At 37.6% G+C, this 27,832-nt stretch overlaps 1 protein-coding gene across 1 annotated transcript in view; it reads right to left on the minus strand.

Annotated features, from left to right (window-relative positions):
• The window catches only part of AGBL4 (AGBL carboxypeptidase 4), a 957,921-nt gene that overhangs the window by 566,912 nt on the left and 363,177 nt on the right, over positions 1 to 27,832 (minus strand). The window contains exon 4 of the mRNA XM_075037073.1: positions 13,766 to 13,982. Within this exon, the coding sequence (XP_074893174.1) occupies positions 13,766 to 13,982 (217 nt within the window). The remainder of the gene's footprint in view (positions 1 to 13,765; positions 13,983 to 27,832) is intronic.

Here is a 27,832-nt window from a genome sequence, read left to right on the forward strand (position 1 = left end):
GAGTAAAGACCTGTGTTGAAATCATGTAAAGAGCTAACAAATCAAGGTGATACCTGAAGAATTTGGTTCTGTGAAAGCAGATATCTAAAAGCCTTTCCAGAATCTTAGAAGTGAATGATATTCTCAAAACTAGCAGGAAGGTTAGGAAAAGACACAGAAAATATAATAATTTGGTTAATTCTGAAACAACTTCGAGAAAACTTTTTGGATGTAATCTAGGAGAACCTTTGTCGTAATGAAACGCCGCACGGGAGAGGTCAGACATCAGATCTCCTTGCACCGCTGCCCCTGTAACAGACATTATACTTAGAAGGAAGGCAGCTTTGATGGAGAGAGAGTAATGAGACTGTGACCAATGCTTCAGTGTAGGTGTCATAAGAAATGAAAGAAACAATGGAGGTAGTTTTGATAATAGTTAAAAAAAAAACAACTTTAAAAGCCTTTGACAGATTTTATAGAAACTGAATTCAATATTTGAAATACTCAGTTTAACTGCGGCACTTTCAGATGCTCTATAGATTTAAAGAAAAAGAAAAAAAATTAAAAAGGAAAGGAGAAGAGAGATTTTCCAAAATTAGCAACAGCAAATAGTTCAAATAGTATTGATTGGAAGACAGGAAATGTTAAAATTACCGCATAACAAATTTTTCCTTATAGCCATTCGAGTAGATTCCTGTTTATTGTTAGATAGCATGTTTAAACTTGCAATGCATATGACCTTCTGAAATCAGGATACATCCGCATGTAATGCTTTAAGATGCAAAGGAAGAAGATTGGCATGAAACAATTTTCTTCTCTGTTAGAACGAGAGGGAAAAAAAAATACAACGGACATCTGAAAAGAAGAAATCTTCGCTATATGTTATCTATTAACGGGAGAATTGTTTGAGGCCTTTGGCATCCAGGATCACTCGACTAAACAACATACAATCAGCTTACCCGACTGTGACGTGGTGAGGGTGTCTCCCAGAGAGATTTAACTCGGACTATCCCTGGAACAAAAGCTGTAAAATTTCATATTCATGCTGGCTGCAAACAGGGGTGCAGATGGGTATCCCAAGCATACAGGATATAGTATGAAGCTGTTGTAAGGAATTCTATCCATGATCACTGTTGAAATGTGTCTGCCACCAGCGTTAGTTAAGTGTGGTCAGGGAGATCTGATGACATATGGTCGGTTCCAGAGGTTTACTATCATAACACATTGCTTTTATGCAGTAGACTGTGATCATTGCCTTATAATCATTATGAAGTATTTTTGAATCAAAGAAAGAAAATGTTCAAAGTCTAACCACCTTTGTTATTTCTAGTAAATTTCTATGTAATAGCAATTCCCAGAAAAGCCCAATGTTCTGAACTGTCTGTGCACATGGGCTCCCTACTCTGTTAACGGTACATCTCTCATTGATGTTTCCCAATAGCTTATACAGTGTGTGCCGCTGTCAGAGTACAGGCTATCCTACATTCTAGCACATGAAGCAGATTTCAAATTACATTCAGCAACTTCTGAAACTAATCAAAGAAGGTATCTATTGTAAGCTAGTAGTTTGTGGCTGTTAATCACCACCAGTCCACAATCTTTGTAAACCTCTTGTGATTCAGCATTACTGCAGGTAAAGTTAATCACTTGTGACAGTATGAAAGAAAAGAGAGCTTATCTGCATTTTTAAAAAATATATATACATAAAAAATGGTCACTTCCCTACGTTATTTAGGAAAAGAGATTATGGAGCAACTACTCTGTGGTCACCATATGCAGGAGAGAACTTGCTTCCTTTCAGAGTAAGTTTCCAGATGGAGCATGTTAGGAAACTTGTGCCATTATTTGGAAATACATGAAACCAGGGTGGAAATAATTTCCAGAATCCAGTTTGTTCCCCAGGTGTTAAAAAAATGAACACAGGTGCACTCCTTATTAAGTAAGGAAAGATACATGAGATCAGGAAAGGATTTTGACATGAAATCCTCATTCACTTCTACCACAAGTGTGCTTGGCTGATACTGGAGATTTTGGAGATGGTTTGTAGGTATACAGGAACCATCAGTTTGCTTTCCTTGGTACTTACCTAGTGGTTCGTACTGGCATTGGCAGTAGATAACAAGGGAGGTGGTTGTCATCCAGGAGCTTTGCAATCCATTCATTTTCCTTTTTTCCAATTTAACTTTCTAATGAGTGAGTGGCTTACTTATTTCATAATATACATACATAAATTCATTGTAGTTCTGAAGGAAGTCTAGCTCTCTAAAAGAAGAGTTTGTATTTATCTGTATTTTTCTGGGAAGATGAAAAATCTGAGATTTCAGAGATCACAGCTATTCTGCTTCATTATTGTCATAGCAACAAATGATCTTGAAGCACTGTATGCAACATCTATAGCCATTTGTAGTATAGCTCTAGCTACTAACTTGTTTTTGTTAATGGCCAGCATAAACTAGTCTCTGTACTCTTTACAATTTAATTGATGAACTGCATAACAAATGGTTATAGTTAATAAAATTATATTTTGCCATCTGTGTCCAGTAATGAGAAATTCTGAATTATAGGAATGAAAAAGAATGAAGTTTTCTGCCAAACAGATCAATGTATCCCACCTCTTTGTCAGCATTAAATTAGATGTTATCTGTTACTGCGTATCTCTCTCATTGGTTGCCACAGCTAATGAGAATTTCAGCCAAGATAGACATATAGGAATTCTGTTTGACCATGAGGAATATAATATCTTTTTATCTTTCCATGAGTCTGTGTAGTATGAGTCTACAATGTTATTTGGTCTGAGTGCATCCAAGTCTCATTTATGGGAGGGCAATTTTGTTCAGCTCTGCAGTGTTATTTGCTGTTACAAAATCTTATCTATTTCTATAAAAGAAATCTAGAGGATATGTGCAGTTTTATTCCTAAAGCTCTGAAGGATTTCAAAATCAGCTGGAGCTGAAGGCAAATCTGGCGCTGCCACAGTATCTTGTAAGGATGATTACAACAGCAGAAAAGTACACCTTTGAAACACATATTCTTTTTTCCTGATTTCACATTCTGAGCAGTTTGTTCTCTTGAGAGTGAGAATATATACTACCTGGATTCTTCATAAATATAAAGATGCCACCACAATTAAAAAAAAAAACAAAAACAAACAAACAAAAAAAACCCCCACACTTTTATAAGTTCTCTGGGACCCTACAATATTATTAATTCCTATAAGAAGAGACGGTCCTCACACAGAAGATACCAAAGTACTTTATGTTGATAACTTGACTGCCTATAAAGCATGCTAAGGATCTAGACGATTTCCTTGTGCTTTAGAGAGCAAGGCAGACTACAGGCAATATGGAGATTATGCATTTCCACTCACTGTAGACAAAGAAGATGCAATGCTTTTGAGCACCCTGTTGGGAGTAGTAACACTATTCTTGTTCTACCCATTACCTTTCAGATTTTGAAATATTCATCGTTTGGATTAATATGTATGTCCAGGTGTACGACAAATCTTGATGGCCCTCACTGTATTGCCAAAATATCTCCTATTTTTCCAACACAGTACCATCAACATCTGTTTTAGTCTTCATCTGTTAATCTATAAAGTGCCATTAATCACTCATCTCTGACATTCCTATAAATTTTCCATCAGACATAACACCTTACTAGCCATTTTTCATTCTCGGGAGGCAAATAAGAAAAACAGACTTGAGGTCTTGAATCACATGAACTGTGCAAAATAGCAGACTCCATTTCTAATTATTTTCTTGAACACGGTGGACCATACTTTGAAAAGCTCAACAGTTGCAAATAGGGCCTGGTTTCCAAAACATTAAACTTCTTTTTGGCATGTAACTGTCAAAAGTTGGCCTTCAGTTTTGTGTATCAGGACTTTGGAAAGAAGAAATTTGTATTTTCAGTTTATCAAAACTGTATGGGAAAATGTTGTGCGAGTGCCTGGAAAAGACAACTTGAATGCACTGTCCATGGTCCCGACAGCAATACACGACTTGATTCTGAAGTGAAACTGTATAAACTAACTCTGTTTAGTATGGCTAACCTCAGAAAATGAATGCCAAAGTCTTTACCACAGGCTGCTTCTAAATGATGCATTTTTCTGCAACAGTGTCCTTCCCTATAAAATGACACTACAGTCAGAAGAATGTTATGAACCTTAGCTCAGTGACTTTTATGCAGTATTTTGGAGGCTGTCAGAGCAAGATTTCTAAAAAAATCTGGGTTTTCTTTAATGATAGGCATAAGACTTTCTCTCATTCCATGCTGCAGAACTGTGTGGCATTCATAAATATGGGGAAGACTAGTTAATACTTTAATTCTAAGCAACTTAGATTTTAAAAAAACAACAAAAAAAAACAACCAAAAAAAGCCTTTAACAATGTGCAGCTGTTAGTAATGAACTAAGAAGCTGATTAAAAATATCATGATGGATATTAATGCATTATTATAATCCACCTTAATGCAAAAAATCTAAATGGAAAAGAAATACATGTATTATAAGATCCTGAAGTCTTTAGATTTTGAGAAAGTAACATTACTCTTAAAATTTAACTAATTAAGACTAAATGCCAAATTGGATGCAATTAATGGGAAATTCAAAATAAATGAGAGAAAACTGATTTCTGAAACTGATTTATCTTCCATGCACACTTATGAAAATTCCTGAAATGGATGGTAATCTCTCCTTTGTCTTCCTCCATGCTACGCATTTATTAGAACATCAGATAAGGTAGTTCAGAAAAACAAACACCTTCTGTAGAAAGGTATGTCTGCAATTCTGGGGAATTCTGAGTGAAAACTTTTGACTGTGGGCTTAGGGCTGATTTTTTTTTTTCATTGAAATGTCATGTAACTGAGACCTTTTCAATCTGTGTTCATTTTCTCAGATTGTTCTCTGCTGCCACAGTATGGTGCTCAGCTGCTGTTTGAAAACATGAAAAAGAGGATCTTTATCAGAGAATGCAGTTCTTTTCATGTACCAATATGACTGGTTGCCATGTAAGATCTCTTTTAAAGAGTATTAAAAAGTCTTTAAGCTGTACCTTATATTTCCTAAGAAGTGAAAAAACAGTTTTCAATTAAGTACCTACTGCTTTACATTAAAAAGCTCCTGTCTCCTCATGTTATTTATATGTTATTTTGTCTTCAAAACAAAGGTAAATATTGCTTTCAGTATTTGTGGGTAATAGCAGCACTTCGCCAGGAGCTAGCATTTTCTAGAAATACACTCTTCCTTTTTTTCAGTATTATTATGATGTCCTAAAATAAAATACATTTGAATGTAATATGATGTCTTAAGGATGGCACTAGCCTCCCTTACACGTAAGTTTGATGCCCTTCTTCATTGCACTATTCTGTGATTCAAAAATACTTTCCTAACAGTGCAGAAAAGTAAGGGCCATTAAAACCACACTGCAATCAAGAACAGATCACAGGCTACATACAATATCTCCCAGCTATGCTTCCTATAAATCTATTACACTGTTGTGAGCCTTAGCTCTTCTCTTCACGCACTTATATTCAAATACGTAGAGTCAACAGTAAGGATGCACTTAGCCAGCTTAGGCCACCTGAACTACATTTGGTCTACATTATCTTATAACCTGCATCAAAATCTCTTCTTATTTCTTTATTTTCTCATTCTTATGTGATATAAAGATATATCCCAGATTCCCTTCTGACATACCAGCTGAAGTCTTTTTAGAGCCAGCTTTCAGCTTTCAAGGCTTAAGGACAACAGAGATGAGGTCTTACTGAACACACACACGGCAAGGACAAAGAACTCCAGGATTAGCATGGATCTCCTATGCAGAAGGCCTTAAGTGCACACCTCACTCATACACTACACAAAGGACTGCTGAGCAATGGCAGGATTCGCTTTACACACAGACATTCAAGCATATTTCTAGAGAACTGCAAAAAGGGTTGCAGAATACATTACCTGAACCAGCTTCCCCAACTAGATGTGGGCAAGTGATGAAGTATCCAAAAATGAGGTGACAGACAAATAAATGTTTCCTTAAATCAAATTTGAGACTTCTTTTCATTTGCTGAGTTATTTTGGTATTATCTATTAGGTAGATGCCATTACAAGAGGGAAGATGAATCTGAAGGGAGGGTGGAGGAAAGTATGTAGAAACCTCAAATCCTGACTGACTGTGACAAAAAATTTTTTTGTTTATTTTTAAAGTTTTATTTGTTACATTATATTTAAAGTGGGAGTAAATGGCTTGCAGTCTTACATGCAAGTCTTAAAAATCTTGTTCAGTGGGAATTTTGTAATACTGGAAAGTTATTTGAAACCATATCTACCTCATTATGAATTTGTTTTATTCTTACACTACAAGGAGTGAATGAAGTCACTGACCAAATCCATTGGCTACCGATAACTGGCAAGTAAATTCTTTCCATATCCTACAACCAGATTTCTAATTTAGCTCTCAGCTTCAGTGGTGTCAGTATATTGGAGGTAAAGGTGAAATGTTAGGCAAGCAAGTCCATGGGAGCTTATTAAAACAAACATGTAAAAGGAACTGAAATATAAGTCAACCAAGAGCCAGATCCATTTACATTCATATAAGACTGAAAACATCATTACTGCTCTTTACTTTGTAAGTAGGTTTGGCTGGAAACACTGAGAATCTGGGCTTAAAGTCTAGGAATATTTTTTTCTTTCCCCTGTAGTTATGTTGTTATAGTGGTAGAACAAGATAAAGGCAAAACATCAGGGCACCAGGCCTTGATCTCACAAAGTGTTGATTGTTCTGACCTTAGAGCTTAAAGGCATTTTTACACACATTTAACTTGACGCCATGAACTGTGCCAGTGACTTCAACAGGACTATTTAACATGCTTAAGTTTAAATCTATGCTTAAGTGTTTTACTGGATCAGAGCCACAATGCTCAGTTTACACAAATTATGTGAACAAGATTTTGCCTAAGGTATTTAGAGATTTTAGTACATTATATTTACATTATATAGCTAGTATAAAGCTAGATCAATAAATAGTTCTTTCTTTGGTTAAATTAAAAGACATAAATCCAAATCCTTTGGACTTAGCAGACTTCAAAATTGTTAGACAAGCCTTCAATCCCAAGGTCTCAGCCCTACAGGTAACGTGGGCCAGGCTAACCATCTTCTGGGTCTACAGTCAAAGAATACAAATTAAAATACAACTCCCGCCCCACAGATGCATTACACAGTCACCACTCAGGAGATCTAAATAGAAACCAACTCAAACATAGTCAAAATCCCAGCAGAATCAATGCAGTAAAGTGCTACAGGGCAAATGTAGCTAATAGCTCCACATAGCACAATTTCCCCTACATGCAAGTACATTCAGCATTACTATCAACATGGTAATTATTGCTTAATGCTGTGCTACAAAAGAGGGAAAACAAATTTCTGTAAATAGAAGTGAAAGAAGAATTACTATATTCTAGGGTTTTCACAGGTTTCTAAGGGCCATTTGTATCTTCAAAATATCTGAATGTCCTTCAGGGCAATCAGGTAAATTTTAAAACCATAAAAAGCTTTACATTCATGTATATACAGGACCTCAGACTTGCTTTTTTGATGGAAAAATATTAATTGGTTGTACTATGTTATTTCCCAACCAAAAAAGCACCAACCAAAAAAGGACTTCTAGTCAGCAAGGCACCAAACACGGAAAGGAAAATAGGTGCTCCCTGTCCCCAAAAGCTTAGGGTGCGGGAACTAAAGGCAGCTGCCCAGATCTAGGGGTTGAACTGACTGTATGGACAAAACCAGTTTGTTTCCTATTGGGATTATAGCTACCATACCAAGCTGTGTGGCACCCAACCAAGCAGTAGAAAGTGCTGAGGAAAGGAATGAGTAAAATCTGCCCTCTACCTGAAATTTACCATTGCCATGAAACAAGCATTCACACCCTGGAATGCCTTCTTGCACTTGGGCGTTTGTTCAGGTATGTCAGGACAACTGACTAGGTCATTAATGTTTCCTCTCCAGGTCGAAGCCTGGGCACACCACATACTACGCCAGCTTCTCTGGAAATGCACATGTACGTAGTAGGGGATGGAGCAAATAGGGAGCACAAATAACATAAGGACAGGGAAGACAGGTCGTAGACCAGGACATGAAGTTACACGAAATGGCACTGAGATGGGGATATTGAGTGTACAGAGGAGAACATGACTACCTTGGGCAGTCCTGGTATTTAAAAGATCTAACAGCTGGTTTGGATTTTCCCTTCACAACTCAAAGAGAAAAGGGGAACGAACGATAAAGAACAAAGCAGAATAATTGACATAAGAGCAGCAAACAAATGCCACAACTTCTTTCTTGTCATTAGCTTAAGGAAGTATAAACTAGATGCAAAGAAAAGGGAAGGTTAGATATGAGGCAAAGAAAGGGCAAGCCAGATGAAGGACAAATGTGGAGTAAAGATGAGATGAAGAGCCTGACATGGAAACAGGAAAAGCCACGAAGCAAAAGGCCAACCTGCACAGCTATAGAAAGTCCAGTGAAAACTTCAGAAAGGTCACTAACTTCCCAAAGGTTTCCCCATGTGGCTATAGGATGAAAGGGTGCACCTTGGGAGCTATGCAGGAAAACAGTTTGTATAGAGTAACACCACCACATATAATTCATTTACTGTCATTCCTTTCAGGAGGTTTTCTTCTCATAAAGTGGATCGTAACATTTTTTCTGCAGGTGATTTCTTAACTGATTCTTTATGCTCAAAGCTTCTGTTTTGTGAAGTTCCAAGCTTTTTTTTTTCCTAAGAATTTTTAAACACACAAGGGTAGTTATAAAATGCGAGCTGCAAAATTGACTTAAGATTTGAACCCTTCTTCCCAATTTAAGATTTTTTACTCATAGTTAGATAAAGAACAATTTATGCAAATCCTTCTAGAAATTATTTTACTATATGAAACAGTGCTCTTTCTACAATTTAAGAAATAACTGGCTTATAAATTTAGTAACCTTGCACAATATTAACTGTAAATGATGGTTTTATTGAGTTTGTTTTTTCTAAAACTATATATTGCTGCCAACTTAAACCAAAGTATTTCTTGTTTCTACCATGAACAGTTGTATATATCCTACAGACAGATGGCAACTTTCAACAGTAACATAGTTTCGCTTATCTTTCCCTGTCTATGATTCCCACAAGCCAGTTTATCTCCCAGAACTTCCTTTAAATTCTAACGAAGAAATGTTCCTTAAAACTGATGGTATAGAATAGTTCCCTGTTATTTTGCATGTTATCTATATAATTTCCCTGGTAGCACACTGTGCTATTATATACTATAAATCATATTTTATTTCAGAAAGAACTGTTGGTTATTTTTAGGTTCAACTGTTATTTTTAGGTCCAACTCTACTTCTGTTGATATCCAACCCAGCTAAGAAAATAGCTGTAGGAACATTTAAAATCTCCCATGCAGTTTTGGGGTGACATCCACATTATGAATGTTATGGGAACAGCAGTACTATACGAGTAAATATATACATCACTGAATAAAGAGAATGTGCCCTAAACATATATGTAGGTGCACTTTTACATTCTAGAGAAATAAGAAGTTGGGTTTACTTTTTTTAAGCCTTATTTCTGTGGCCCTTTTCAGATCAAGTAAATTGCCACAAATTGCATTTAGATGACATTTCAACCTAGCTGCAGTCAGATCCATTGGAAAGTACAGTATCTGATACCAACATGATTTCAAAGGCATGATACATCACATCGAAGCCTTTAACTTCTATTTTTTTCAAAGATGAAGAGTATACTTTTCTTTTACAGAACTGTTATTACATAACCTAACACTGAACGCAGAAATGGGATATTTAACCTTAGAAAAATTGTCTATTTTCTTTGCTTCATGCTTTAAAACAGTCATAACTGAGCAGTTAAAAATGGACCAGTAGATATCAGTAGAACTGATCAACTATTTTTACTGGGGCACCCAGTCATTTAGACAGTAAATAAGGGATATTTGATCAATGAACCAGCAATGTGACATCTGGTGTGCAGTTTCACATTCTGCTTCACTCATTCTGATCTCTCTGATACCAGCATAAATCAGGAGTAACTTACGTAAATTAAAAGCACACATGAAAGTGGTGTGGAGTCAGAAGGAAGCACCTTGTGTTCCAATCTGTTTCACTCAGTATCTCATGTCTGACTTAAGAGATTGGCTCACTTACAGAGCTCTACATTAGACATATTGCCTTCTTGTTTTAAAATATGTATGTTTAATATTTAATTTAACAGAATTCCATATTCCAGTCTCTGTGTACCGTGGAAGTCCCTTTGAGGCTTGTGGTTTGGATGTGCAGTTGCAATTCTCCTCAAGTGTAATTTGGAAGCACCATTGCCTAATGGCGTGAAAGGAAGTATCTGTCTCCAATTAATCTTGGTACTCTTTTGAGTGAGTAACGAAAATACTGCCAAGCCAGCAGCGATTTGTAAAGTGGGCTTTAAGAGTTGAGCCAGACTCACCAAAACTCATTTAATTTATTATTTGTAATAGTGGAATACCAGTAGAGGTACAGGTGTCACCAATTGTCCACACACTTCAAGTATGCACAGCTAATTTAGACTACCGCCTTCAAATGACGACACACTCAAAAATTTCGCCAACTCTGAAACATTGGTTATAATGCTATACATAACTGTTACTGCACAAGACTGTATGTCATAAAATAGGTACTGTAAATGTAAATTGAGCCTGTGCTTATGTTTTCACAGAAATATAAATTTCTTTTTTTCATTATATTATGCTGCACAATAGTGTATAATATATGCCGAGACAACAGACACATCAATAATATGCAAAAAAGTAATTGCACTATTTTAAAACATGGTCACAGATTTTGAACTTATGATCTGTTGGGACAACCCATAGAAAGTCTGAAGTTACCTAAGGCCAAAAATGGCGGAATGAAAATGGCAGTTTAAGTGACACCTGGGTGACCATCATAGCTAGCTTGCAGGAGAGACTATTTTCAAGACCATTTGGCACATCTAGACTTTGGGATAGCTCCCTGAAGTAGAGAATAAAAACATTAGAAGGTCAGAAATAGACAAGCTAAGTTACCCATTCACACTGGCAATGGGAATCTTTGCCATTTGGCTCTGAACCACTTTGCCATTCTGCATCCTAATGACAATTACATGTCCCATACTGATATTTCACTTTCAATTTTCATAGAATTAGTGAAAGTATTTAAGGAGTTAATGGAGGCATAGTACTTTCTTTAGAGAAAATATGAAATTAGATTAGAAATTAGATTGCCTTGAAAACATTACATGCAGCAAAATGTGTACTCAGAAAGCCTTCAGGAGTAATCATCTAAGCATGGTTTCTTGTGACTTGCATTTTACTGTTCCACGACAAAGAAAAATAAAAAAAAAAAATCTGTGGCGAGAATCTGTTGTCTCCAAGAGGCACAGTTCAAAGTTTCATAATCCAGGAGAAGTGAAATTGTTTCAAACCATTCTCCATCCCCACAATCACAAACTGCTGCAGGGAGCTGTAAAATTCCCCTGAAATGAGCCAGAGCGTATCGGTGGCTACATGGCAGCTCAGCAGACTTGCCGCAGCCTTCTCCTAACATGTTACCCTGCTTCAGCCCCGTGCCCAGCATGGGGACTTCAGAGTTTGTCCTCAGACTGCATCTTTAAGTTACCTTTCACCATGTGCTACCAGGGGTATCGTCTCTTCGCCAGGAATAGAGCTTTTAAGGGCCTCTTTATGCCAATCTGATTCCTCTTATCTTACATAAGAGGCCAGAGCAGGGACAGAGCTCGCTTTCTTAGCTCTAAATCTATCCTATATGGCACGCAATTCTCTAAAGTACAGCCAGCTTCTGCTTTGATGAAGCACTGTGCAGTGAAGACTGAAGGATCCTGTTTTTCACCATTTAAAGATGTATGATAGCAACAAAGCTCTATGTTAAAATATTTAACTCGCAGAGAACTTATGGAAATTGTCTATTCAAGCTCAGCAAAGACATTAAATTACCAAGCTGTTCTAGGACAGTTGTGTGTGGAGAAAAGCCAGAAATGCTCTGAGATTGTAATGTTACTTACAAAGATTACAGCATGAGCCTGATTCAGAAGCTTTTTATACAGATCAGCATGGTGAGCTGTAAAATGTTACCATCTCAATTTCTGCAAAACATACTGTGTGTGTACATATAGATATAAAATCAGGACTTATACACAGCACATTTCCTGCCACATTTTGAATGGCATCTGTTTGTTTAGTTTGCTGAAATATGAAAAATAATATTTAGCAACTACTGGTAACACAATGTTAACAAGATTTAAGAGTATAGCTCTGTCTGTCAAAATGCAGATAAAAGACAAATCCTTCTATCTCAGTGTTTTAATCAGGCAGATCAGGGTTTTGATGAATATGCAAATGTGACTGTTTATACACTATTTTCAGAGTGAAAGGAAACAAATTCAGTTTCATTATAGAATTAATGACAGCTCTGTCCTCTAAGATTAATAATTAAAACCCTACATGCATTAAGATGATAGTGCTCTTTCCTCCCACCCTCTGACGATTTTACTTTTCTATTTTTTTAATAACCTTTTCCCTTATAATTGTTTGTCCCCCTAATTGGAATTATTAATAATTAATGCCAGTTCAGGGATATGTAATAGTCATCTTTAGAACAAGAACTGTACTTAACTGACAAAAGGGTTAAAAAACACTTTCTTTTGTTAATTCTGTTTTCACACTTCTCCACAAGTTAATTTTTTCCTCCAAGTTTTATGCCACCATAGGGATCTCAATGGCCTGCTCTAAGGTTGGCAGTCTTTTATTTATTCCAGTGCAGGCTATACATATAATTTCATTCTGATTTTCACAATATATGCTGGGATGCTTTGCAAAGTCCCAGCTGCCGGGATCAGCAGCCTTCATAGGAATCTCAGCTTTCTTTTTCCAACACACCCACTGCAAATTTAGACCAAATCAAATCTCAGAGAAAAGATTAAGAATGTGGGACAAGTACACTATAAAGTCTGAGAATGCAAAAGTGAAAAAAACCCAACCCAAAACAAAACCAAAAAACCCCACACCAAACAAGATTTCAGCTATTATTTTTTAATCTGATGATTTCTGAGTTGATATGGGAGTGGCTGAGTCATGCTTTCCAAATCCTCAGGACAGGCAAAATTTTCAGAGAAGTGTTATAGCAAAGTGAGCAGAAGTTCAGCCTTACCATTAACCCTCCTTCCTGCACCAAGACCGATCACATTTCATTTTCATGCAGCCACTAGGATCTATACGGAGACCACTGAACCCCTTTTAATTTCAAACCACCAAAGCAGGCATTTTTATGGGTAAATAAAATAGGTAGTTTCTGTCTGTTTTGCATTACTTTACCAAGAAAAGCTATATTCTATTTCCAAAGACATGTATTTCCTTCTGAACAGAAAAGCTCTTCCAAAAGAAATGGACAGACTACTCTAAAAAACCCATTTCTTCAATAAAGCTGTTTCAGTTTCATCTTTTAATGTCTTTAGAGGTGAATTGATCCTACATGGGAATTTAGCATTGTCTTGTATATCGCAAAGGAAATATTTTATGTGAAATTAAATTAGCATTTGTCTATATTTCACCACGCAGGTACACTACCTCATGTGTCATTGATAGCAGTAAAACAAATATGTGCATGTGTGTACTTTAGCAGGGATGATGAATTATACTCTATAAGCATTTAAGGGTAGACATTCATAATGAAGCCTGCTAGATGGCAAGCATGCCTATTACTTACCACACTGAGTCCTAGCAATTCTCTGCAAAAGTAGTCCATGTTCCTCCTTTGTAGGTTGTCAAGATAGTGCTGAAGGCGAGTATAGGTGTAGGGGTAGCAGTAAGCAAATTGATAAGTGTCATCCTCTCGGTCGAAGCAAAAAGCAAATGACATGACATAGTTCTTCCTGTGGTCTGGGCAGCGATAGTAATATACATTTTTAGAGGGTATTCTTTGCCTAAAAAACAAAAACAACATATATATACATTGACATATATATATATTGACATCAGAAATCTGGACAAAAGGGCTATGGTGAGATTCAAATTTCTAGAGCCAATGAAGCGTAACAGCTTGAGCAGCTCAGGAGCTGGTGAGCAGATCCCGGAGCCTGTGTTTCGGAGCTCTCCTGCAGCCAGCCTCCACGCCAGGGGCCCGTGCGTGGCACAGCTACTGTGCTGGTGCACCAGTCACCACAGGGACCGGACACTCTCTCCGGGTGCCCAAGCTGGCAGAGTCACCATCGCGGGGGAGAGCACCACACAACTGGAGAAACCAACTCCCGTGAAGCGAGGAGGATGCGCCGGCAGTTAAGCCGTCCTCTGCTTCGCTATCAAGCTGGTGCAATCGCATACCGCTACACAGGCTTCAGCCAAACCTCTGGCTGGAGTGTGGCTACATCCTTCGATATAGGTCTAATTCACCAGCACAGAGATGTGGCATAATTAACAAAAGAATGTCACTACAAGGCAACATTGACAGAACTGTTACTGAAATTCAGGACATCTTTATATTTTTATTATCCTTAATAGTCAGGGGATATATCGACACCTAGCCGATGAATGGAGGAAAAGATAAATTCCTCAGGTGAAAAAAAAACAACCAACAAACCCAAAACCAAACCCAAAAACCAAAACAAAAAACTTCAGGTATAGAAAATGACCTGGTCCTAAATTAGAAAGCAAAGGAGAAAAGGGTATTTGGTCCTGTTCCAAATTGGATTGCTGCCCTCCTCGAGAGTTCTGGCTTATCTGACAAGATAAAAATGAATATACATGATGGTAAATAATTATAATAGAGACATTTATGTCATTGTTATCAAGCTGGTATCTGTTTGAGGAATAACAAATGTCTGCCTGCCATCACCCAACTTCAATTATTCTGTTATTTCTCAATAGAAATGAGTAATATTTCAGAGGTAGGTCAAAAACTTGTTTTATGGACTCAAGATGTTCAATATTTCTGTTTGTACTTTTTCTTCATTTTGTAGAAGGATTTTCTAGCTTTATTTAGACAGGAGATTCTCTAGTCATGCCATGCACTTGTAATTTGATGTAACTAACTTGCCAGTCATGTTTGGCAAAACACTATGGTCCTGCAGACTCTAACTGATTCAATTACACGACATTATAAACAGGTCTCATCTAATGATTGGAGCAGATCTCAGCTAAACTAGGATCATGGTGAGGGAAAAACACAATAAGATTTACAGACATAGCAGCAGTAATGTGCCTCTTTGTAATAGTTCCGAGAAACTGGTCTACTGCAGAGCATCAGTTTTGGCCTTTCATTGCTAATACGAAATAGAGGACAAAACCCTCTCATTATGCAGAAGTACGTGTTTGCCAATTAGCAGCAATTAAGAAGTCTGATCAGCAAGACTTAGGTTCTACAAAGAGAAACAGAAAGGAATTGAGATGTTCTTGAAAAAAGTACAATAAAGAGCCAGTAATGCAGTTAATTAGACTTGAAATATGAATTTATTTGCCCCTTTTATTGCCCTGGTTCTTGAATTCAAGGCTTCAAGAATTTACTTCAGCATTTTTGGTTAAATAAGACACTTGCTTCTCACTAAGATCTGAAAATGATTTTTAAGCCACAAATATGAAGGACAGAAAAACAATTATTTTAATTTTTTTTTTTTAAAGTATCAGTAGGGGGAAAATGCCACCAGCAGTCTGCACGCAGTACCCTAACCTAATAGGTTTCTCCAGTATCTTAACATATTTCTATCATTTGCCCTTACTCTGGAGTGCTATAGGACATCCCTCATTTGATCTCAAATCAAGCAGATGATATGGCAGTGGGTAAATGTATTCTAGCTCCCAGTCCTCAAACCGTAATGCAAGTTTAAACAGTATGTTGCTGAGTTGTTGAACTTTATTTGTTTCCAAATTAGCATGGGAGAAATAATAGAGGACAAGCCTCACTCTATGCTATAAAAATTTCATGTAAAATGAGACCAATAGGAGGAAATTCAGGATTTTAGAAAGGCTAATGCTAATTGAAATTCATCTGCTGAGAGTTAATGTTTAAATGACACATAGTTCTCCTTGGTTCAATAACTTTCTACTTTTAAGCAAGTTGAAGACAACTTTGTTAATGTATTAAAGGCACTTTTGATATTTCATTCCCTTTCCCCTTCATTATAGAAGCTAAGCATCTGTTTTATTATCCACTTTGACACATCACTTTATGGCTGCATTTGGCTATTATGGCTAATCTTGATGTCTAGGACATCTGGTATTGACATTTCACTATCTGGTGTCTGCCACAACAGCAGAAACCATCCTCAGTTCCTAGGTTTAAATTCACCCTCTCAGGGCAGAAAGTGCCCAAACTCTTAATTCAAACCATATCTTCCAAAAATAATTATAATAGTACTCCTGTCACTGCTAATCTATTTTTATCTCTCCTAGCACTTTGTCACTGCTAATCTATTTGTGAGTCATATAGAGAAAGAGAGTTAGTGTTTAGATACCAACAACACATCTTTACACACAGGAGTCTAATCAGATTGAGATCTTATCAGGGAATTAAAGAAAAAAAGAAAAAAGGGAAAGAAAAAGAAAGAAAAGAGGCACAGTGCTAGATATCACCAACTGAGTTTTTGATAACGAAAAGACATTGCTCAGTTCTTGAATTAACCTTTGTGTCCTAGACGCACTATTGTTTACTCTTTCCCTTTTTTGTTCTATGCCTTCTGGAAAAGGACACCCACACACTGTGGCAGCAGCTGCTCCTATTAATTTAAAGCTATTACAAAAATTAAAATTAAACCCAATTACTTTGGCTGGTTTATAGCCGGGGAACGGCTTAGTCTGATTGTTCCCTCTGGTTATGGACAAAAACAATATTCCTACCTACAGGCAGCTGCCAGTGGAATACTAATGCATCTAGGGCCTGGCAGGGACAGATTCAGAATGCAGAGTCTAACTGCATTTCTTACTAGAGAAAAATATCTTATCATGGATCTGCAGAAATGCACCAACTTCTTACACTGTAAGTCACAATGAAGCTGATTTGCAGTTAGAGGTAGGAAAGCAAAATGATGGTAGAAAGCTTAATGCTCAGATTTGTCATTTTGCATTTCCAGGCAGCTCACACTAAGAAATGCACCCTGCTAATTGATACACAACTGCCTGGATTTCGGCGCTTCTGAATGGTTATTTAAAGGAGAACCACCCCAATTCTAAGTACAGCCACAGAGAATAACATGCAAGCGACTGATTTCCAGTCTGATTTTAGAAATGTATTTGCAGAAAGGAAGCTTGATATTTTACATCATTTTGAAACAAATTCAGACTGCCTAGTCTTAAAGATAAATGCAAAATTCTTTCTGTCAAAGGAAGAAGGCAGTACAGAAACAAAGATCTTCTCTCTGTTTTGACTCTCATAGTTCAGTGCCAGTCAAAGGCTTGAGCCAGTGGATTTGAGCATCTTCTATCTGACAAGGTAGCACACCCAACCCAGCAGGTTTGTTACTCCAAGTATGAATGTACGTGTGCTTGTCTGTTCCTATATGTTTGCTACGTTGCCGTCTGGAGTCAGGACATTTACTCTGTTTTGGTAGCATTCAATAAGTAATCAAATTTATAAGTTTACCAAAAAAAAAAAAAAAATTAGAGTCCTCTTTCAGTCTCAAAAACCTGATAACTTCAGAGGTCCCAGGATATTACTCTCTGCTACTACAACAGGCAGTGAGGGATATAACTGGGCTTTGAGAATTTTATCCTAACTCTATTTGGAACGTAATTTTTATTTCAACTCTAATAATTTTGATCTTAAAGGCAAACTTTATTATCTGTTCTGCCTTTTTTTTTTTCTCTGCTACCTTATTTCCCTTTGAAAATTGGGACTTAATCAAGACTTTGGGGAACAAACACTGGGGGGTGGTGGGGGTGCTGCTGTGTGGCATCTGTTCTTCAAGTTTTAAACACATAAGGGTGCTAATCAAATCCTTTTGTGGTACCAAAACACAAATAATTAGAAAATAACAATCTTTGGAGCGATTTTCCCCCCCTGTTGCATGACCAAAGCAGGGAGCTCTTGCCCAGCCAAATTCCCAATGACTTTAATGAGCAGCCTAAACAGTCTTTGGACCGCTTTTAATATGGCATTCGTGAAGTAATTATTCAGTTCCTTGCCTCTACAGGATTGGGTTAGACATATCACAGTCAGTAGACTTCAAAGTAAAATGATGATCTTTGGAGGAAAAACAAAAAGCTGCAGGTGCTGTAAAAGATCAATGGCCAAAAGAAAAATTAAGTGATCTGACTGACTTGTAGAGAAATGCTCAAGTGAATCTGATTGCAATGTAGTGTTAGCTGTGGTGACACACTGTGGTGATCATTTTCAATTGCCATCAATTTGCAGATGTGGGGATACAACTTAACAATTTTACAAATTTCCGAGCTTGCGTATATAATTCAAAGGGGTGGGCCTGAGTCACAATCTCAGAGGAAATTAAGGCTAAATTTTAAAGACATTTGAAGCTCAAAACCCAATTCCAATTCAACTTTAGAAAACAACCTTCCGGTATTTATTGACGCTACAGAAAATACTAGATCTAGCTACTTCTTCTGAATGTTCAAATTTTATTCTTAGAGCTGGATGTCCCTATTTATTAACTGCAAGAAATCCAACCAACTCTGGAGAAAATATAAGGATGTTAATCATGCACTGCAAACTCCTCTTCTGGGAGGCAGCCCTTTCAAATTGAAGGCCTTACTGACTTGTTTCTCTGTTAGTCTAAGCCATTATTTTTCTTCTTGCTTATTCTTGTTGACAAGTGGAGCTGACCATCTTCAAAATTCCTAGCTTACTTGTGACAAAATGAGTTTGTAGGGTTTTTTCTTGCACATAATTTTATATTTGATTCACAGAGCATGGAGTGACAGTGAATATGTCAGATGGTGTTAAATATTTTTTACGGATAACTGAATGGGTTTTGGCACAGCTAACTCAGTTTCAGACACTGCAAAATAAGTCCTGCTTTTATTCTTGCTAATATGTATTAGAATGTTCTCCAAATATTTTTAGCATTTTTACAGTCTACTAGGCACCTCATGGTTTTCCACCTCTACCAATACCTGGTTTCTTCTTCTTAACTATAAAAATCAAAATACTGTGTATTTTAATGGCTTTCAAAAAAATCAAGAAATCTACACATTAAGTGTACAGCTTTCAAGGGTTAATGTTAATTGAAATAATTAAGGAATCTCTATAAAGACTACTAGGGAATTCAAATAACAGTGAACTGTACAAAGATTGCTTGTAAACTGTCTGCATTCTTTACAACTTCAAGGGGAAAACACTGAGTTTTTACGATTTTTTTCTCTAAAACCTAATTAGATAATTAAGCAATAAGAAGGCAGATATAATTCTTTTAGAGAATTTCTGCATTTTAAATGTTTGTAATAAACATGGTAAAACTTCATCAGTACTGGGTACCCGCATCAGTGCTAGTCTAACCTGGCATACCTGCACATCAGACGAATCAGTCCCATCAGCTGATACTAAGATAGCAAAAATATCCTGAAAGTACATTACAATTGTTTTAGAACTTGAAAGCCAAAACCTAGAAACTGATTCACATGAGCAAATATTATAAGAATAATTCCCCACATTTCATACGTGCTTGGATACATTCAGGAGGAACTTGCTAAGAAAGGTTTTTAAAAAAACTGAATCTTCAACATAGTGAAGTGTTCTGACAAGGAAAATTTAGTGGCGAGGAGAAACAATAAATAGAAAATAGCAGTAGAAAATGTCCTTTGTCCTGTGTTTGCAGAATGCCTTACAGAAATGTGGTCCTTGCCCACAGGCTGATCTTCTAGGTCCTACAATAATACCAATAACAAAAACATAAAGACACCATGCCACCTAAAACCAGAGGCAACCAGTGGATGTCATTATTCCTAAAAGTGACAAGAAATGCTGAGGAAAGGGTGTACCATCTGGGAAGCACAGTGAAGCACTATTGAATGGTCCCTACTAGCAGATCATGATTATGAGATAGAAAGCAATGCTGAAAACCTGTTCCTGGGTTCTGCTGGCAAAAATGAAATCAGCATCCTTCAATTCACCAGAATGAGCATCATGTTATAAAGGAGAGGGCTGCTAAATTATGAGATGGCAAGAAATAATTTTTAAAATGACAGAATTACTTTTTAAGCAGCTTCACATCAGACAGGGCAACACTGCATCCCCCAAATGAAGAGAAGTGTTGTTTCAGGCTGTCCAAACCTCAGTATGGTTTTGTGGGAGGAGGTTCCCTTCAGTATCGTCTATCACTCATTCATCTATCTCCCCGAAATGTACAACATGTTCATGAAGGTCCACTTTTGGCACAGTGCCCTCTTTTGACAAAACACTTTAATATGTCCTAGGGGAGCTGTCAGCTGGTAGCGAAATCCAAAATCTTTTGCCAGCAGCAGGTACAAGTGGGGTGTCCAGTGGAAAAGCAGCTGATTTATCCTTTCTTCATCCTGCCTACCATTATAACCAAAGCTATACTCTTTCCTCCATCTTTTGTTTATTCTGTCCAGTTGCTAAAGCTTACACTGCAGTGACTTTCCTCTGAAGCAGCAGTTCCAATACTACAATTATTCTACAGAAACTCTCTTTTAAACTGCAGGGATAATGAATGGTGCTGATTTTTTCTGCTGTCAAAATATGATTTGCCTACTGACCACACGTGTTCCAGCCATGTATTGCTTCAATAGCAATAGCTCTGTGCAGTGCTTGGAAAGGAAAGAAGAGAGGGAGGAAAGCTGACTTTCCACAAAAATATTACAACAAGAAAAGAAAACAGTAAAGTTAGCCATACATGCATTATGATCCTCTGAAGACATCATGAATGCAAGAGAAGGATGCAGGAGCCAGCATTTCTGTCCTGAAATGCAGCTACTAGGGGAAAAAAACAAGCACAGGGTCAAAAAAAATTTATTTTTTTTTAAATACTTAAATTGGCAAATGAGAAATTGTGATAAGAAGCACTGGGCAAGGTAAGGAAAGAGAGAGGAAATAGCATCTCAGAATGCTGCACCACTGCAGTTCCAAAGTTTGAAACATGCAGAAAAGAAACACAAGGGGTTTTAGGAGCAATTGAGAAAGAGTAGCCACAAATACTGCTAAAGAAGTGGAGACATTTAAAAGAATTAAGTCAGCATGAATAATGTTATACTAGAAAAAGGTGAGGACAAGAAACGCTCCACCTCAGCATATAAATCTGAAAACCACATAGCAATGCTTGTCCTAGCTTTGACCTATATCAGACTCTCTAGCCATAAAAGAACAAGTCTACTGACAACTTCAGAAGACAGTTTGAATATACTGACATCAGGGAGAAAATAAGCATATACAAAACAGAAGAAAAGATATCACTGCCCCGATCAGAAAGAAAGATGGGTTAGGAGACTGAAAGAAGGAAACAAGACTGGCACACCAGAAGCATACCAGCTTCAAATTGGCCAGAAACAAGGTAACAGAATGACTTAGAATAAATGACCTTTTAGGCCTTTCCCTTATCTACTATCTGTGGAAAAAAACCAAAACATGCTTGAGAGAATTGTATACTGGATGGATTTTAGAAAAGGTTGCTTAGTGAGAAATAGTTTATTTCTATTCAGAATCTCTTTAAAATATGTTTATTTCAATCAGATTTTTCTCCAACAGCCAGATCAAAGGAATTCCAAAGAATTTCATTAAACAATTTACCCATTAACATAGTATTCTAATGTCTTCACGTCCAAATTCAGCATTTTACTCCATTATTCTTTCCTGTCTCCACTATAATCTGACATACAATCCCTCCAGATTATGTTGACTGGAAAACACATACTTACAGGATCATACAGGCTATAAAACTGAGTCCTTGCAATGTTTAGAGCACGTGTTGGCCTGGGAATGAGGGACCAACCTCAATCCCAAATTCAAGTCCCTGAACTGCACTACCAGTAGACCACTGGGTCAGCTCTAATAGCCTCTTAGCCTCAATTACCTAATTAGCCTTTTCTGCACTCTCCTCTTCTCCCTTTCCCATCTGTTCATCTATTCCCACCACTCCCTGTTCTTCTGCAAGAATAATTTTTAAAATCTATGTTAACTTCATTTAGGTTAGTCTCAGGTGACTTCTCCTCTATGCAAGAATAATTTATCAGTCTCATAAGAGCCCCAACTTGAAGAAGTATTTCAGTAACATCTGAATTCTGAAATCCATGTTTAAAATGTTGATGATTTCACAGTCTAAATACAAAGTTGAGATAGTTCATTTATGTCATTTTGATGTGAATTTTAACTAACTACCAGAGGAAGGAGAATGGATATGAAATAGATTTTTACCAATCGTAGCTTGGTTGATACTGAGCTGTCCTTGGTGAGATCTGAAACCCCCTGGAAGCCTTAGCCTTCCCAACTTATATTATTCCTGATAAAGATCAAAGCATCTCTGATAGTAGATGATGTATGAGCAGGATAAAAACAAAAGAAACCAGGAAATTGTCATCATGGATCAGACTTTGTTAGCTGGGCAAACTTATCCATAATATTATGCTTTATCCTATCGTCTGTCTCCACGCATTGAAGACTGAGCTCAGTAATTCATTTTTAATGTCCCATTTCTTACGCCTTCTAGCACCTTGTTCACTTTTTCTACTGTAACAGCATCTCAGATGGCTTCTGTTATGGAACTGCCAACAGCAATGTTCAGGTTTTTTCCCTTCGGTTAGAGAATAAGATTTTTGTGTGGTTTTCTCCACATATTAACTTCTCATTTATCAGGACTGAACCTTCTTTATCTGAGTAACTTGTTTAGAACACTCAGAAGTTTCTAACAGTGTGCTACAGGCTTAAATTACTTAAACGATTACATTATTTGTAAGTGTTACCACCTAATCCTCCACCTCTCTCCCTAGATCATAATTATATTTAGCATAGGAGATGATAGGTAACTTTAAGAAATGCAGCTGCTAGCCTTTTTCCGTGATGAAAACTGACCACTTAGCCCTCTGCCTTTTTGTTTCCTTGTCGGTTTTTGATCTATGATGATACTTGCCCTGTCACCATATGTGACTACTTAGCCTTTGTAGCAGTGTCTTGTGACAGACTTTGTCACAACCTTTTAAAAAGTCAAAATACATTATGTCAGGCAGCTTGCCTCATAAGCCTCGTAGCTGAAACCTAAAGGTGAGGAAACATTCCCAGGAATTCCCAAGGGGAAAGTGCACCTTGGCATCCAATGGCATCAAAGGGAGATAAACAGAAAGGACTGGTGGGCAAGCCAGAAACACCTTTGGCACGTACTGCAATTATATTTTTGAAGGACATTTCTGTTACAAAGGGAGTTACTTCATCACATGGAGAAAATGTAGGGAAGTCTAGGTCAACAAACTCTGTCCAAGTGAGTCAATCCAGGAAGAACATTTAGCACCAAAATACAAAAAAAAAGAAAAAAAAAGAAAAAAAAAAGAAAAGAAAAGAAAAGAGACTTGAGTTAAAGCCTTTTGCAAGATGTGTGAGTACCAGAAGCTGCTTAAGCCTCTCCTATGAAGTGAGAGCCTGTGCCTGGTTCTCAGCACTGTGCTTACTCTTCCAAGGGCTGAAACAACAAAACTTGTTGGCAGAGGGGTGGGAGCTAATGGGAACGGGGGGTGAGAGCACCACAGGCTGCAGAGCACCTTGAGTCGTGGCTAGCAGCTAGCAGGGAAACATATGGCTGGAAAAGCAAAGAGCAGCTAACAAAAATGGATCACGTCGGGTTAGCATAGCCTCAGTTTGGCTTTGCTACCCAGCAAGACTTGCTAATCTCAGACTGTGAATGGAAGTAGGTGAAAGCAACCTAGTGGCCTTGCTAGATGAAAAGACTACTGTTACAATTGTACCTCAGGAATTGGTTATTGTTACTCTGAGCTTGTCAGGCTTCTCTTTAGTCCTTTTTATGAAAAAAATGGTTTATTTTGCCATCTAATTCCTTTTTTGTGAGGGGGGAGAATCCTCTCTCTCCCATGTGGCTGTGACCAGGCATTGTCAGAGGCATGGCGCAGGGCTAGAGGGCCTTTTGGTCTGATCCAGTATGGTCATTCCCAGTTCCTTTTATGGACACATTCACCAACTTCTAAGCAATGTAGTGAGACATGATTTTTCTTTGCTGAAGCTGTTCTCATTAAAGTCTTTCACATCACGATCTTCCAGGTGTTTTATTATTCCCTTTTAAATTCCTATTTCGACCATTTGCAATGTGCAGATGTAATGCTTACTGGTCTAAATATAGGATAAACCCCAGATACTTGCCAACCCTCTGGAACAGAGCTAGGTTTTAATGAGAGTGCACATCTTTGTTAGCAGTTCAGCTAATTCATTCCTAAGCTTCTCCAGAATTCTTTTATACATAAATCATGTGGGCCTGATGATTTACTGCTTTTTAATTAATCAATTTACCCCATCTTCTCAATCTCTGATAGTGCCTCATCTTTATTCCCAGAAAAGAGCAGGTCTAAGATAGGTACCTCCAAAACCTTGTTTGCTATAAAGACTGATTTATGACATAGAACCACCTGATGTCTTTGCATGGAAGCACATAATTTTAAAACTTGTACAAGATGCGACAATGTGAGGGCAAATAATTTAAATTCAGCATTGCAAACTTTTTATTTTTTCCCCAGGCTACACATCTTGCACATACACAAGTTTTATTCTCCGTTCTCCTCCGTGAGTTCCTTCATATTGCCTCCTTCCCCCTTCCTCTGCTAAAAAACTACTTTATGACATCCCCTTATGCTTGAGAGTGTCACAGAGTAACTGCTTCCAAGCATGCTCGCATTTCTCCTGCTACAGGGATAGTCTGTAGGTCTCCCATTTATTCCCAATACCAGCATGTGGCCAGGTGTTAGCAATAGCAATACTGCATTTCCAGGGCTAAACTTGCATTATGCTGTGCAGACCTGCTTTTTTGTGTCCTTCATTTGTCCCTTTCAGAGACAGCACTCATAGCTATCATGTTAAACACAGAGAGGGGAAAAAAAGAGAAGCCTGAAAGGAAAAGTCTCAGTTTTCTTAGCTAAAAGGGGAACAACAAATGTGGCAAGCCCCTCTTTTGAAAGATGAAAGAGAATGCACGTGTGCAACAGGACTTCAATACTCTGGTTCACAGACCAAGAGCTACTGCATTGCTTACACCCTGGCCCCCCAACTCCGACACATGCTGATCTCCATCCCTCTCCCCACTGTGTCCAGCTCCAAGAAGAAAATATGTAGATGGCCACCTACACATTAGAATTCTTATTTTAATGGGGGGGGGGGGGGGGAATTCAAAGATTTTCTTGTTACTCAAATTCTTTGCTATCTTTTTCACAGTGGTCTTTTTGCCAGCTGATACTGGTTGAGAAATAACCTACGCAGGCTTTCTTCCCCAGGTAATAGAGATGAACCCAATGCAAAGGTGTTGGCCTCAGTCTATAGGGGAAATAAAACACAATTCCTTCCTCCTTTCGTTTCAAACATTCCTAGTTGCTGACCCACAGAGTAGTATTGATCTAAGAAGAGACTAAGTATCCTGCCCTCTCGGTCGCTTCTTATTTACAGTACACATGGAAACATGCAAGCAGAGGGAAAAAGCTCGGAGCAGAGGGACCAGGCAGCCAGAAGCAATTGTACACACATGGGATTTCTCATCCTAAACACAAAGTTAAAAAAAATGAGATGCTGCAATGGTTGGTGCTGCTGAAGACAGGGGAAAATGAGAAATGGTATGTGTTGCACTAATCTTGTTTTTCCAAACTGTATGCGTGATATCAACCAGGCCACTCCAATTTTTCACAATAATAGTTCCAGCATCATTTTTCTTGATAGCCCTTTAAAAAAATATTCATTTTAGGAAAAGTCTGTGGCTTGGGTTTTTTTTCTCTACCTGAACAGTGTCACAAAATGGAGCAACTGCAATCCTTATGCATATTTTAAAGTACTGTCCCATTTCACCATGCTGAGTTTGTTTAGACTACAAGAGCATTACCTCCTTTACCCTCTTCTGCAATATAACTAGACATGATGGTGAGGGGAAGGGAAACGTAGGATACATTTTGTTAAATTACACAAAGTTTTATTTAGCCTTGAAAGACTCTTCACATTCTCTTGCTGCTAAAGGTAATGACAGAGTTCTAGACACTTTCCTTCCTCTTTAGACTGTTATAAAACATAGTGAGAGAATGTACACACTGCTCACAGGTCAGCAAGGAGGCTGATACACTGTGAGAGTATGGTATGAACTGGAAATGCAACGTGACTCACAATATGCAAGTCAGTGATCGCTAATGCAGTGCAGAACTTTATGTGTTGCCAACAAAAGTATTTTTTCTGTGCTCTCAGGAAATGTAATCAGTTTAAACAAAAGGAGACCCTCCCTCCTCTTCGCCCCTCAAAGATTCTCTGAGCCAAATCTTCAGCAAATCTGGGAAGAGGTATGGAGATTTATAGCAGGTAGTTTGAGCTCCAACTGATACATATGTGCCTACAAAGACTATGCCTTCAGTGATTTCTAGGCACACACTGTAAGGCTGCAGAGAGGCTACTCTTAAAATCACTGTTCAAATGTTTGCATTTCCAGAGCCTAATCAATGAGATTATCTAAGCAGATGCTTCACTAGTTGCTAGTCCAGGCCCATAATCACATATTCCTAATACTGTGAAATAAGTGTGATGCCATAAGACTTCAGATGAGGAAAAAGTGGGCAGACAAAAACCTTAGGTCAAAGTCTCTGATGATAAAATTAAGAAAAGGAAATACAGAAAAGATCCCAAGAAGTTGGGACAGCCTTCTGTGTTTCTCAATATTGCCTACACTGATAAGAGCTAACAACACTAAAATGTAAGTTAAATATCAAGTCATGCATAAAAGGCTTCAGTGCAAACTCTATGTAAAACAAAATAACTATCAATTCTATCAGCTTTGTCTTTCTGGTTTGCAAATGAAATATTAGTAGGTAGCAGTAAAGCTCCTCAGTTTGTTTCAGGCTTTTACACTGCTATTGCCATCAGCATGTTAGACCACTCTGCATGCAAAACAGTAACCTACAGAGAAGCCAGTAGGACTGTCATGGCATTTTACTTTTATTTGAGTTAAGGTTTCCAGAGGATTATTTTACATGAGTCCCAGGAACTCATCTGTTTCACATCTCTGAAAGTTTGGCCCAAGTACCAACTTCCATTTTAGACAAGTAAGGCTTTGTAGGACTGGCACTCATGTTAAAAATAAGAGTCTATACTGCAATAAAGCTGAGGTATTGAAACAAAGCATCTAAAAATCTTCCAAATAGTGTCAAGAAGCAGTAATATTTATGCTCAGATAAATAAAAAGGCAGGTGCAAATAAGAGAAAGCAACATATGGGATACAAAAAGTTTTATAAGCAAATTGTCTTTAAAATGCTCCATATACTGTGTATTTCCAGGAGAATGACAGGACATTTGTCAATACACTTGCAGGAAATGTTTCTAAGAGTACTTGACATGTAATTTATACAGCTATCAAGTTAAACACACAAATGGTGAAAATGTAGGTTGTAATAACCTTAAATATTTAAAGGCTTTCAAGCAGGAGTCACAATTTCATATCTGTTGCTTTTTCAGGATATACCATGTACCAAACATTGTCCCTCTGGTCTTTACATGGGACAAGAACGTACTGAGGTGTCATATATACACATATACACATGTGTACTAGCTATCATGGCTAGCATTTTAGGAAATTTAGCCATGTAATACTGAAGGTAAGATAAAAGGTAAGGTATTTTCTCTGTAATAACAGGGAAAATTTG

Source organism: Buteo buteo, chromosome 10 (genome assembly GCF_964188355.1).
Source record: "Buteo buteo chromosome 10, bButBut1.hap1.1, whole genome shotgun sequence".
Lineage (NCBI taxonomy): Eukaryota > Metazoa > Chordata > Aves > Accipitriformes > Accipitridae > Buteo > Buteo buteo.